At 43.9% G+C, this 13583-nt stretch overlaps 1 protein-coding gene across 1 annotated transcript in view; it reads right to left on the reverse strand.

Moving 5' to 3' along the window:
• The window catches only part of pde4dip (phosphodiesterase 4D interacting protein), a 163901-nt gene that overhangs the window by 90063 nt on the left and 60255 nt on the right, over positions 1-13583 (reverse strand). Inside the window, exon 4 of the mRNA XM_064935988.1 lies at positions 11963-12073. Coding sequence (XP_064792060.1) covers positions 11963-12073 — 111 coding nt within the window. The remainder of the gene's footprint in view (positions 1-11962; positions 12074-13583) is intronic.

A 13583-nucleotide genomic window follows, 5' to 3' on the forward strand; every position in this document is an offset into this window, starting at 1 on the left:
ACAACAATATATCACACAGAAACCATGAACTGTGCATATGTAATATATAATGAAACAAAAAAATAGTGTAGCTGTTCAATTCTGTTAAGAGGCATGAATTGACTCAGAATAGCTTCATAATACAGAATACAAAATGAATCTCCCAAAGTACACAACCCATATCTCAGTGATATGAGAGTGAAGCAGGTTTATAAATACATAGAGGGATATGAACACCTGCTAGTTCCCTCCACAGCCCCTTCCCCCAGAACCCCATCTAACCCCCTCCTCTCTCTTCCCCCTACTGCCCCCAGCCCACAGCAACAGGGACAGTTATAACCCCAGGTAATGGAGAAGGACAGTGACAGTTTGTTTATAGCTATGGGAATACTGTATTCAAGTGACTTGTTAGATACAGAGTATGATGTATAACTCATAACAAAGACATGTTGAATTTCTAACCTGTTACTCTGTAAACCTGTTACTCTGTAAACCGTATGAGCATACCGACACATACACTGCATGTATGGACATTGACACACACACAACACACACAAGGAATGCACGCACGCAGACAAGCAAATCAAATCAAATTGTATTTGTCAAATGCGCCGAATACAACAGGTGTAGAACTTAAAGTGAAATGCTTACTTACTACAAGCCATTAACCAACCGTCTCTGTTCTGTCAACATTACTGGACTACTGTCTCTGTTCTGTCAACATTACTGGACTACTGTCTCTGTTCTGTCAACATTACTGGACTACAGCATGTGTCTGATCTGTCAACATTACTGGACTACTGTCTCTGTTCTGTCAACATTACTGGACTCCAGCATGTCTCTGATCTGTCAACATTACTGGACTACTGTCTCTGTTCTGTCAACATTTCTGGAATACTGTCTCTGTTCTGTCAACATTACTGGAACACTGTCTCTGTTCTGTCAACATTACTGGACTACTGTCTCTGTTCTGTCAACATTACTGGAATACTGTCTCTGTTCTGTCAACATTACTGGACTACTGTCTCTGTTCTGTCAACATTACTGGACTACAGCATGTCTCTGATCTGTCAACATTACTGGACTACTGTCTCTGTTCTGTCAACATTACTGGACTCCAGCATGTCTCTGATCTGTCAACATTACTGGACTACTGTCTCTGATCTGTCAACATTACTGGACTACTGTCTCTGATCTGTCAACATTACTGGACTACAGCATGTCTCTGTTCTGTCAACATTACTGGACTACAGCATGTCTCTGATCTGTCAACATTACTGGACTACTGTCTCTGTTCTGTCAACATTACTGGACTACAGCATGTCTCTGTTCTGTCAACATTACTGGACCACAGCATGTCTCTGTTCTGTCAACATTACTGGACGACAGTCTCTGTTCTGTCAACATTACTGGACTACTGTCTCTGATCTGTCAACATTACTGGACTACTGTCTCTGTTCTGTCAACATTACTGGACGACTGTCTCTGTTCTGTCAACATTACTGGACTACAGCATGTCTCTGTTCTGTCAACATTACTGGACTACTGTCTCTGATCTGTCAACATTACTGGACTACAGCATGTCTCTGTTCTGTCAACATTACTGGACTACTGTCTCTGATCTGTCAACATTACTGGACTACAGCATGTCTCTGTTCTGTCAACATTACTGGACTACAGCATGTCTCTGATCTGTCAACATTACTGGACTACTGTCTCTGTTCTGTCAACATTACTGGACTATTGTCTCTGTTCTGTCAACATTACTGGACCACAGCATGTCTCTGTTCTGTCAACATTACTGGACGACAGTCTCTGTTCTGTCAACATTACTGGACTACTGTCTCTGATCTGTCAACATTACTGGGCTACTGTCTCTGTTCTGTCAACATTACTGGACGACTGTCTCTGTTCTGTCAACATTACTGGACTACAGCATGTCTCTGTTCTGTCAACATTACTGGACTACTGTCTCTGATCTGTCAACATTACTGGACTACAGCATGTCTCTGTTCTGTCAACATTACTGGACTACAGCATGTCTCTGATCTGTCAACATTACTGGACTACTGTCTCTGTTCTGTCAACATTACTGGACTATTGTCTCTGTTCTGTCAACATTACTGGACTACAGCATGTCTCTGTACTGTCAACATTACTGGACTACTGTCTCTGTTCTGTCAACATTACTGGAATACAGCATGTCTCTGTTCTGTCAACATTACTGGACTACAGCATGTCTCTGTTCTGTCAACATTACTGGACTACTGTCTCTGATCTGTCAACATTACTGGACTACAGCATGTCTCTGTTCTGTCAACAAACCTGGACTACTGTCTCTGTTCTGTCAACATTACTGGACTACTGTCTCTGTTCTGTCAACATTACTGGACTATTGTCTCTGTTCTGTCAACATTACTGGACCACAGCATGTCTCTGTTCTGTCAACATTACTGGACGACAGTCTCTGTTCTGTCAACATTACTGGACTACTGTCTCTGATCTGTCAACATTACTGGACTACTGTCTCTGTTCTGTCAACATTACTGGACGACTGTCTCTGTTCTGTCAACATTACTGGACTACAGCATGTCTCTGTTCTGTCAACATTACTGGACTACTGTCTCTGATCTGTCAACATTACTGGACTACAGCATGTCTCTGTTCTGTCAACATTACTGGACTACTGTCTCTGATCTGTCAACATTACTGGACTACAGCATGTCTCTGATCTGTCAACATTACTGGACTACAGCATGTCTCTGATCTGTCAACATTACTGGACTACTGTCTCACTTCTGTCAACATTACTGGACTATTGTCTCTGTTCTGTCAACATTACTGGACCACAGCATGTCTCTGTTCTGTCAACATTACTGGACGACAGTCTCTGTTCTGTCAACATTACTGGACTACTGTCTCTTATCTGTCAACATTACTGGACTACTGTCTCTGTTCTGTCAACATTACTGGACGACTGTCTCTGTTCTGTCAACATTACTGGACTACAGCATGTCTCTGTTCTGTCAACATTACTGGACTACTGTCTCTGATCTGTCAACATTACTGGACTACAGCATGTCTCTGTTCTGTCAACATTACTGGACTACAGCATGTCTCTGATCTGTCAACATTACTGGACTACTGTCTCTGTTCTGTCAACATTACTGGACTATTGTCTCTGTTCTGTCAACATTACTGGACTACAGCATGTCTCTGTTCTGTCAACATTACTGGACTACTGTCTCTGTTCTGTCAACATTACTGGAATACAGCATGTCTCTGTTCTGTCAACATTACTGGACTACAGCATGTCTCTGTTCTGTCAACATTACTGGACTACTGTCTCTGATCTGTCAACATTACTGGACTACAGCATGTCTCTGTTCTGTCAACATTACTGGACTACTGTCTCTGTTCTGTCAACATTACTGGACTACTGTCTCTGTTCTGTCAACATTACTGGACTACTGTCTCTGTTCTGTCAACATTACTGGACTACTGTCTCTGTTCTGTCAACATTACTGGACTACAGCATGTCTCTGTTCTGTCAACATTACTGGACTACTGTCTCTGTTCTGTCAACATTACTGGACTACAGCATGTCTCTGTTCTGTCAACATTACTGGACTACTGTCTCTGTTCTGTCAACATTACTGGACTACTGTCTCTGTTCTGTCAACATTACTGGACTACAGCATGTCTCTGTTCTGTCAACATTACTGGACTACTGTCTCTGTTCTGTCAACATTACTGGAATACAGCATGTCTCTGTTCTGTCAACATTACTGGACTACTGTCTCTGATCTGTCAACATTACTGGAATACTGTCTCTGATCTGTCAACATTACTGGAATACTGTCTCTGTTCTGCCAACATTACTGGACTATAGCATGTCTCTGATCTGTCAACATTACTGGACGACTGTCTCTGATCTGTCAACATTACTGGACTACAGCATGTCTCTGATCTGTCAACATTACTGGACTACTGTCTCTGTTCTGTCAACATTGCTGGACTGCTGTCTCTGTTCTGTCAACATTACTGGACTACAGCATGGCTCTGATCTCTCAACATTACTGGACTACTGTCTCTGTTCTGTCAACATTACTGGACTTATGTCCTTGATCGGTCAACATTACTGGACGACTGTCTCTGTTCTGTCAACATTACTGGACTACAGCATGTCTCTGTTCTGTCAACATTACTGGACGACTGTCTCTGTTCTGTCAACATTACTGGACTACTGTCTCTGTTCTGTCAACATTACTGGACTACAGCATGTCTCTGTTCTGTCAACATTACTGGACTACTGTCTCTGTTCTGTCAACATTACTGGACTACAGCATGTCTCTGATCTGTCAACATTACTGGACTACTGTCTCTGTTCTGTCAACATTACTGGACTACTGTCTCTGCTCTGTCAACATTACTGGACCACAGCATGTCTCTGTTCTGTCAACATTACTGGACTACTGTCTCTGTTCTGTCAACATTACTGGACTACAGCATGTCTCTGATCTGTCAACATTACTGGACTACTGTCTCTGATCTGTCAACATTACTGGACTACAGCATGTCTCTGTTCTGTCAACATTACTGGACTACAGCATGTCTCTGTTCTGTCAACATTACTGGACTACAGCATGTCTCTGATCTGTCAACATTACTGGACTACTGTCTCTGTTCTGTCAACATTACTGGACCACAGCATGTCTCTGTTCTGTCAACATTACTGGACTACTGTCTCTGTTCTGTCAACATTACTGGACTACAGCATGTCTCTGTTCTGTCAATATTACTGGACTACTGTCTCTGTTCTGTCAACATTACTGGACTACAGCATGTCTCTGATCTGTCAACATTACTGGACTACTGTCTCTGTTCTGTCAACATTACTGGACTACAGCATGTCTCTGTTCTGTCAACATTACTGGACTACAGCATGTCTCTGTTCTGTCAACATTACTGGACTACTGTCTCTGTTCTGTCAACATTACTGGACTACAGCATGTCTCTGTTCTGTCAACATTACTGAACTACTGTCTCTGTTCTGTCAACATTACTGGACTACTGTCTCTGACCTGTCAACATTACTGGACTACAGCATGTCTCTGATCTGTCAACATTACTGGACTACTGTCTCTGTTCTGTCAACATTACTGGACTACAGCATGTCTCTGATCTGTCAACATTACTGGACTACTGTCTCTGTTCTGTCAACATTACTGGACGACTGTCTCTGTTCTGTCAACATTACTGGACCACAGCATGTCTCTGTTCTGTCAACATTACTGGACTACTGTCTCTGTTCTGTCAACATTACTGGACCACAGCATGTCTCTGTTCTGTCAACATTACTGGACTACTGTCTCTGTTCTGTCAACATTACTAGACTACTGTCTCTGTTCTGTCAACATTACTGGACTACTGTCTCTGATCTGTCAACATTACTGGACTACAGCATGTCTCTGTTCTGTCAACATTACTAGACTACTGTCTCTGTTCTGTCAACATTACTGGACTACTGTCTCTGTTCTGTCAACATTACTGGACTACAGCATGTCTCTGATCTGTCAACATTACTGGACTACTGTCTCTGTTCTGTCAACATTGCTGGACTGCTGTCTCTGTTCTGTCAACATTACTGGACTACAGCATGGCTCTGATCTCTCAACATTACTGGACTACTGTCTCTGTTCTGTCAACATTACTGGACTTATGTCCTTGATCGGTCAACATTACTGGACGACTGTCTCTGTTCTGTCAACATTACTGGACTACAGCATGTCTCTGTTCTGTCAACATTACTGGACGACTGTCTCTGTTCTGTCAACATTACTGGACTACTGTCTCTGTTCTGTCAACATTACTGGACTACAGCATGTCTCTGTTCTGTCAACATTACTGGACTACTGTCTCTGTTCTGTCAACATTACTGGACTACAGCATGTCTCTGATCTGTCAACATTACTGGACTACTGTCTCTGCTCTGTCAACATTACTGGACCACAGCATGTCTCTGTTCTGTCAACATTACTGGACTACTGTCTCTGTTCTGTCAACATTACTGGACTACAGCATGTCTCTGATCTGTCAACATTACTGGACTACTGTCTCTGATCTGTCAACATTACTGGACTACAGCATGTCTCTGTTCTGTCAACATTACTGGACTACAGCATGTCTCTGTTCTGTCAACATTACTGGACTACAGCATGTCTCTGATCTGTCAACATTACTGGACTACTGTCTCTGTTCTGTCAACATTACTGGACCACAGCATGTCTCTGTTCTGTCAACATTACTGGACTACTGTCTCTGTTCTGTCAACATTACTGGACTACAGCATGTCTCTGTTCTGTCAACATTACTGGACTACTGTCTCTGTTCTGTCAACATTACTGGACTACAGCATGTCTCTGATCTGTCAACATTACTGGACTACTGTCTCTGTTCTGTCAACATTACTGGACTACAGCATGTCTCTGTTCTGTCAACATTACTGGACTACAGCATGTCTCTGTTCTGTCAACATTACTGGACTACTGTCTCTGTTCTGTCAACATTACTGGACTACAGCATGTCTCTGTTCTGTCAACATTACTGAACTACTGTCTCTGTTCTGTCAACATTACTGGACTACTGTCTCTGACCTGTCAACATTACTGGACTACAGCATGTCTCTGATCTGTCAACATTACTGGACTACTGTCTCTGTTCTGTCAACATTACTGGACTACAGCATGTCTCTGATCTGTCAACATTACTGGACTACTGTCTCTGTTCTGTCAACATTACTGGACTACAGCATGTCTCTGTTCTGTCAACATTACTGGACTACAGCATGTCTCTGTTCTGTCAACATTACTGGACTACTGTCTCTGTTCTGTCAACATTACTGGACTACAGCATGTCTCTGTTCTGTCAACATTACTGAACTACTGTCTCTGTTCTGTCAACATTACTGGACTACTGTCTCTGACCTGTCAACATTACTGGACTACAGCATGTCTCTGATCTGTCAACATTACTGGACTACTGTCTCTGTTCTGTCAACATTACTGGACTACAGCATGTCTCTGATCTGTCAACATTACTGGACTACTGTCTCTGTTCTGTCAACATTACTGGACGACTGTCTCTGTTCTGTCAACATTACTGGACCACAGCATGTCTCTGTTCTGTCAACATTACTGGACTACTGTCTCTGTTCTGTCAACATTACTGGACCACAGCATGTCTCTGTTCTGTCAACATTACTGGACTACTGTCTCTGTTCTGTCAACATTACTAGACTACTGTCTCTGTTCTGTCAACATTACTGGACTACTGTCTCTGATCTGTCAACATTACTGGACTACAGCATGTCTCTGTTCTGTCAACATTACTAGACTACTGTCTCTGTTCTGTCAACATTACTGGACTACTGTCTCTGTTCTGTCAACATTACTGGACTACAGCATGTCTCTGATCTGTCAACATTACTGGACTACTGTCTCTGTTCTGTCAACATTACTGGACTACTGTCTCTGTTCTGTCAACATTACTGGACTACTGTCTCTGTTCTGTCAACATTACTGGACTACAGTCTCTGATCTGTCAACATTACTGGACTCCAGCATGTCTCTGATCTGTCAACATTACTGGACTACAGTCTCTGATCTGTCAACATTACTGGACTCCAGCATGTTTCTGAACTGTCAACATTACTGGACTCCAGCATGTTTCTGATCTGTCAACATTACTGGACTACAGTCTCTGATCTGTCAACATTACTGGACTCCAGCATGTTTCTGATCTGTCAACATTACTGGACTCCAGCATGTTTCTGATCTGTCAACATTACTGGACTCCAGCATGTTTCTGATCTGTCAACATTACTGGACTACTGTCTCTGATCTGTCAACATTACTGGACTCCAGCATGTTTCTGATCTGTCAACATTACTGGACTCCAGCATGTTTCTGATCTGTCAACATTACTGGACTACAGTCTCTGATCTGTCAACATTACTGGACTCCAGCATGTTTCTGATCTGTCAACATTACTGGACTCCAGCATGTTTCTGATCTGTCAACATTACTGGACTCCAGCATGTTTCTGATCTGTCAACATTACTGGACTACTGTCTCTGATCTGTCAACATTACTGGCCTCCAGCATGTTTCTGATCTGTCAACATTACTGGACTCCAGCATGTTTCTGATCTGTCAACATTACTGGACTACTGTCTCTGATCTGTCAACATTACTGGACTCCAGCATGTTTCTGATCTGTCAACATTACTGGACTCCAGCATGTTTCTGATCTGTCAACATTACTGGACTACTGTCTCTGATCTGTCAACATTACTGGACTCCAGCATGTCCCTGCTCTGTCAACATTACTGGAATACTGTCTCTGATCTGACAACATTACTGGACTACTGTCTCTGATCTGTCAACATTACTGGACTCCAGCATGTTTCTGATCTGTCAACATTACTGGACTCCAGCATGTTTCTGATCTGTCAACATTACTGGACTACTGTCTCTGATCTGTCAACATTACTGGACTCCAGCATGTCTCTGATCTGTCAACATTACTGGACTCCAGCATGTCTCTGATCTGTCAACATTACTGGACTCCAGCATGTCTCTGATCTGTCAACATTACTGGACTCCAGCATGTCTCTGATCTGTCAACATTACTGGACTACAGTCTCTGATCTGTCAACATTACTGGACTCCAGCATGTTTCTGATCTGTCAACATTACTGGACTCCAGCATGTTTCTGATCTGTCAACATTACTGGACTACTGTCTCTGATCTGTCAACATTACTGGACTCCAGCATGTCTCTGATCTGTCAACATTACTGGACTCCAGCATGTCTCTGATCTGTCAACATTACTGGACTCCAGCATGTCCCTTCTCTGTCAACATTACTGGACTCCAGCATGTCTCTGATCTGACAACATTACTGGACTCCAGCATGTCTCTGATCTGACAACATTACTGGACTCCAGCATGTCTCTGATCTGTCAACATTACTGGACTCCAGCATGTCTCTGATCTGACAACATTACTGGACTCCAGCATGTCTCTGATCTGTCAACATTACTGGACTCCAGCATGTCTCTGATCTGTCAACATTACTGGACTACTGTCTCTGATCTGTCAACATTACTTGACCACAGCATGTCTCTGATCTGTCAACATTACTGGACTACAGTCTCTGATCTGTCAACATTACTGGACTCCAGCATGTCTCTGATCTGACAACATTACTGGACTACTGTCTCTGATCTGTCAACATTACTGGACTCCAGCATGTCTCTGATCTGTCAACATTACTGGACTCCAGCATGTCTCTGATCTGTCAACATTACTGGACTCCAGCATGTCTCTGATCTGTCAACATTACTGGACCACAGCATGTCTCTGATCTGTCAACATTATACATCAGGAGGTGCACAAAGTTAACTGCACATACTTTTCAGCCATGGCATTTAGAAGGAACAAAACAAAAGTTACAATCAGATGTTTTAATCTGATTTGATTCTGTTGGTATTGGTCATGGCTTGTCTGGACACAAAACATTGTTGTTCCTGTCGCTCTGTCGGTCATTAATCGTTGCTCTGCACATCATAGAAATAAGTCCCTGAATTACAAGGAGATCATTGATGTTATAATTTGATCATGTTGTGATGATACTCACAATAACAATTATTTCTATACTTTGGTTAGCAACATCATGGCACTTAACCTTTAGATGAGTTCACTGAGCTGCTGGAGATATGATCTTTCTACCCCAAAAGGTCATATCAAAGTTGAATATTAATGATGTAAACATCTAGTCAGCCAACACAGTACATTATCACCGACCCAGTGTTTTATTACAGCTGTAGGTGTCTCGTAACCTGATCCCAGGTCTGTTTGTGTTGTCTTGCCAACTCCTTTGCATTGATTTGATAATGACAGCAGTGGAGTTGGCAAGACAACACAAACAGACCTGGGACCAGGCTAGTTGTCTAAGGCTGCAGTCAGAGAAGGTCACAGAGGTTGACACAGAAAGCAGATCTGCTCGTCTCACTGCAGCAGATATGATACAGGCATAAACTGTTCATAGAGTAAATGTCCGCATATCATATCCCTGACTTGACTGTAGCCTGCAGTAAGGTCAGAGGGGTGGACATAGAAAGCTGACGTCTGTTTGAAACTCTGAGGTGTTCACTGGGTGGTCTCTGATTGGTGGTGTCGGAGGGATTTTCTCAAAAACTATTGGCTCCACTGCCCCCAGGCCAGACAGCAGCTGCTGGGGTATCACCTTAGCAACATCGACCGGTCTCAACCAGTCTTAACCACATCAGTCACGTTGCCTGTCCAGTAGGCAGGTCTGTTTTTCAAAATAAATATACAGTATAACTTTGGGATCATGTGATCTAATATACGACATTCCATTGTTCACACTATTAATCATATTCCAGTTATTATTAACCTTTTTACTGCAGTGGGCTAAATCAGGGTCACACAGAGTGTTTCTGGGTCTTAAACAAATCTACTTTCAAACAAAAGTATCCACCTCACACACATTGTTATGGGCTTTAAACAAAAAAGAAGAAGTCTGATATTTGAAATGTTGAAATGTTTTACATTTTGAGTTTGCATCCCAATATTGCACTTTATAAACATCACAGAATACTGAAATATAACAAAACTGTTTGACATAGAAACACCACATTTTTGGCAAGTTTTTTAAAATTATGTTTATTAATTATGACTCTACCCAAGAGGCCACGAGAGGGCGATTTGGCCATTTGACTACAGGAAAGGGGTTTACTAATTATTTTTATATTAGCTCTTTATATTAGCTCTTTATATGAGCTCTTTGTATTAGCTCTTGCTCTGGGTTTACTCTAGTATCTCTGAGCTCAGATCAGTCTCTAAAGACAGGGCAGTGTAATTGGTGGCTGCAGTTAACACTCAGAAACAGGTCTGGGACCTATTGAAAAAGGTATTGTGATCATCACTGTCTGGGAGCTGCAGCATGAACAGTCAACAGGAAGAGAGCTGGAAACTACAGTATGTACTGTAAACAACCATAGGAGATACACTGGGTCATGATTACTGTATCCATTCATTCATTCAATTGCATGACTTTGCATAATTCATTCATCATCTGGAGCTAAATAAACATGTGGATGTATGATGAACCCAGACCACACAGCATAGACCTTCACACAAAACTCTCTCACCTTCTCTCTCTGTCACACACACACAAATGGCAACACCGCATATTCAATTGTAAAATAGCAGAAATGGCTATTCCCCCCTATGAAGCTCCCATCCCCTGCACCCCCCTCCTCTGTCCCTCGTGAGACTCACCCTCTTGTGGACATCATGGCTGCCCCTACCCCCTGTCATCCAACCATCAGTGCCCCAGTGAGACTCACCCTCTTGTGGGACATCATGGCTGCTCCTACCCCCTGTCCTCCACCCATCTGTGCCCCAGTGAGACTCACCCTCTTGTGGACATCATGGCTGCTCCTACCCCCTGTCCTCCACCAATCAGTGCCCCAGTGAGACTCACCCTCCTGTGGGACATCATGGCTGCTCCTACCCCCTGTCCTCCACCCCTCCGTGCCCCAGTGAGAGTCACCCTCTTGTGGGACATCATGGCTGCTCCTACCCCCTGTCCTCCACCCATCTGTGCCCCAGTGAGACTCACCCTCCTGTGGACATCATGGCTGCTCCTACCCCCTGTCCTCCACCCCTCAGTGCCCCAGTGAGACTCACCCTCTTGTGGACGTCATGACTGCTCCTACCCCCTGTCCTCCACCCCTCAGTGCCCCAGTGAGACTCACCCTCCTGTGGACATCATGACTGCTCCTACCCCCTGTCCTCCACCCCTCAGTGCCCCAGTGAGACTCACCCTCTTGTGGACGTCATGACTGCTCCTACCCCCTGTCCTCCACCCCTCAGTGCCCCAGTGAGACTCACCCTCTTGTGGACATCATGGCTGCTGTCCTCATACTTCTGCTGGATCCTCTCCTCCAGGAAGTAGATCCTCAGCTTCAGGCTGAAGTTCTCCTTCTTCAGGTCATTTAGGTGCTGAGAAATAGTACGGTAACCACGGAAACTGTTAGACATGATGACGGGTTTTTCACAGGGGGCAACAGAGCCCCCCATTCAGTCCCGCATCCTAACTAAAGCAACACTGAATAAAAACATAATAACATGAACAAATAAGAATGCAAATCTATCGGTAAAACAGTCCTTACTGTCTAACTGTCAACAACTCTAACAGTCAACTGTGAAGTGACAGTCAAACTCAGAGAGGAGAGCTGCCCCGTTTTTGACATGGAGGGGTGGGGGCTGGGGGTGTTGGAGGGGGGGGTAGTGTTAGAGGAGGGGTGGGGGCTGGGGGTGTTAGAGGAGGGGGGGGAGTGTTAGAGGGTTGTGTCTGAGTTTCTTTTTTTAACACTGGGAAGTTATTCCAGAAATCTGACACAGGCTGGAGAGAATGGCTCAGACAGGCCTCAGGCAGTGCTGTTCTGCTACTGTAGCTGATTGCGAACACATACTGCATGTCACTACTTTTGTACAGTAGCCTCCCCTCCCCCCATCCACCTAGAAGTGGACTTCGTGATTTGGAGGCCATCCACCTAGAAGTGGACTTAGTGATTTGGAGGCCATCCACCTAGAAGTGGACTTAGTGATTTGGAGGCCATCCACCCAGGAGGGGACTTAGTGATTTGGAGGCCATCCACCCAGGAGGGGACTTAGTGATTTGGAGGCCATCCACCCAGGAGGGGACTTAGTGATTTGGAGGCCATCCACCTAGAATTGGACTTAGTGATTTGGAGGCCATTCACCTAGAATTGGACTTAGTGATTTGGAGGCCATCCACCTAGAATTGGACTTAGTGATTTGGAGGCCATCCACCTTGAAGTGGACTTAGTGATTTGGAGACCATCCACCTAGAAGTGGACTTAGTGATTTGGAGGCCATCCACCTAGAAGTGGACTTAGTGATTTGGAGGCCATCCACCTAGAAGTGGACTTAGTGATTTGGAGGCCATCCACCTAGAAGTGGACTTAGTGATTTGGAGGCCACCCACCTAGAAGTGGACTTAGTGATTTGGAGACCATCCACCTAGAAGTGGACTTAGTGATTTGGAGGACCCAGGCAGAGGCCAGTCTGAGCCCCCCCCCCCCTTATTCCCGCTGATTTTTTAATGATCTTTTAATGTGCCATGAACACAACCAGTCACAATGTCTTCATCTAATTGTCAAACAAATCACTTCAAAAAGTAGGTTACCTTGGCACGTTCATCCAAAATAATCCCAGCATCCGAGCAGCACACCGTGCACCCGCCAACTTTCTTTCAATTCGCAAGTGGCTGAAACTATCTCACCAGAGAAAGCATTTAAGCGAAACAGTGACTCTCTGTCTTACTATATGTAGCCCATGTATCTGATGCTGTCTGGCTAGAAACAGTATGACATATTATTTTTGGCCAGACAGCAACAGATTCATGGGCTACACATACATGTCCTCTGCCTCGACCATGATGGTAGTGTTATTACATCCCTCAAAGTTAACCCACACTGGGCTAAGG

This window comes from Oncorhynchus masou, chromosome 24, assembly GCF_036934945.1.
Source record: "Oncorhynchus masou masou isolate Uvic2021 chromosome 24, UVic_Omas_1.1, whole genome shotgun sequence".
Lineage (NCBI taxonomy): Eukaryota > Metazoa > Chordata > Actinopteri > Salmoniformes > Salmonidae > Oncorhynchus > Oncorhynchus masou.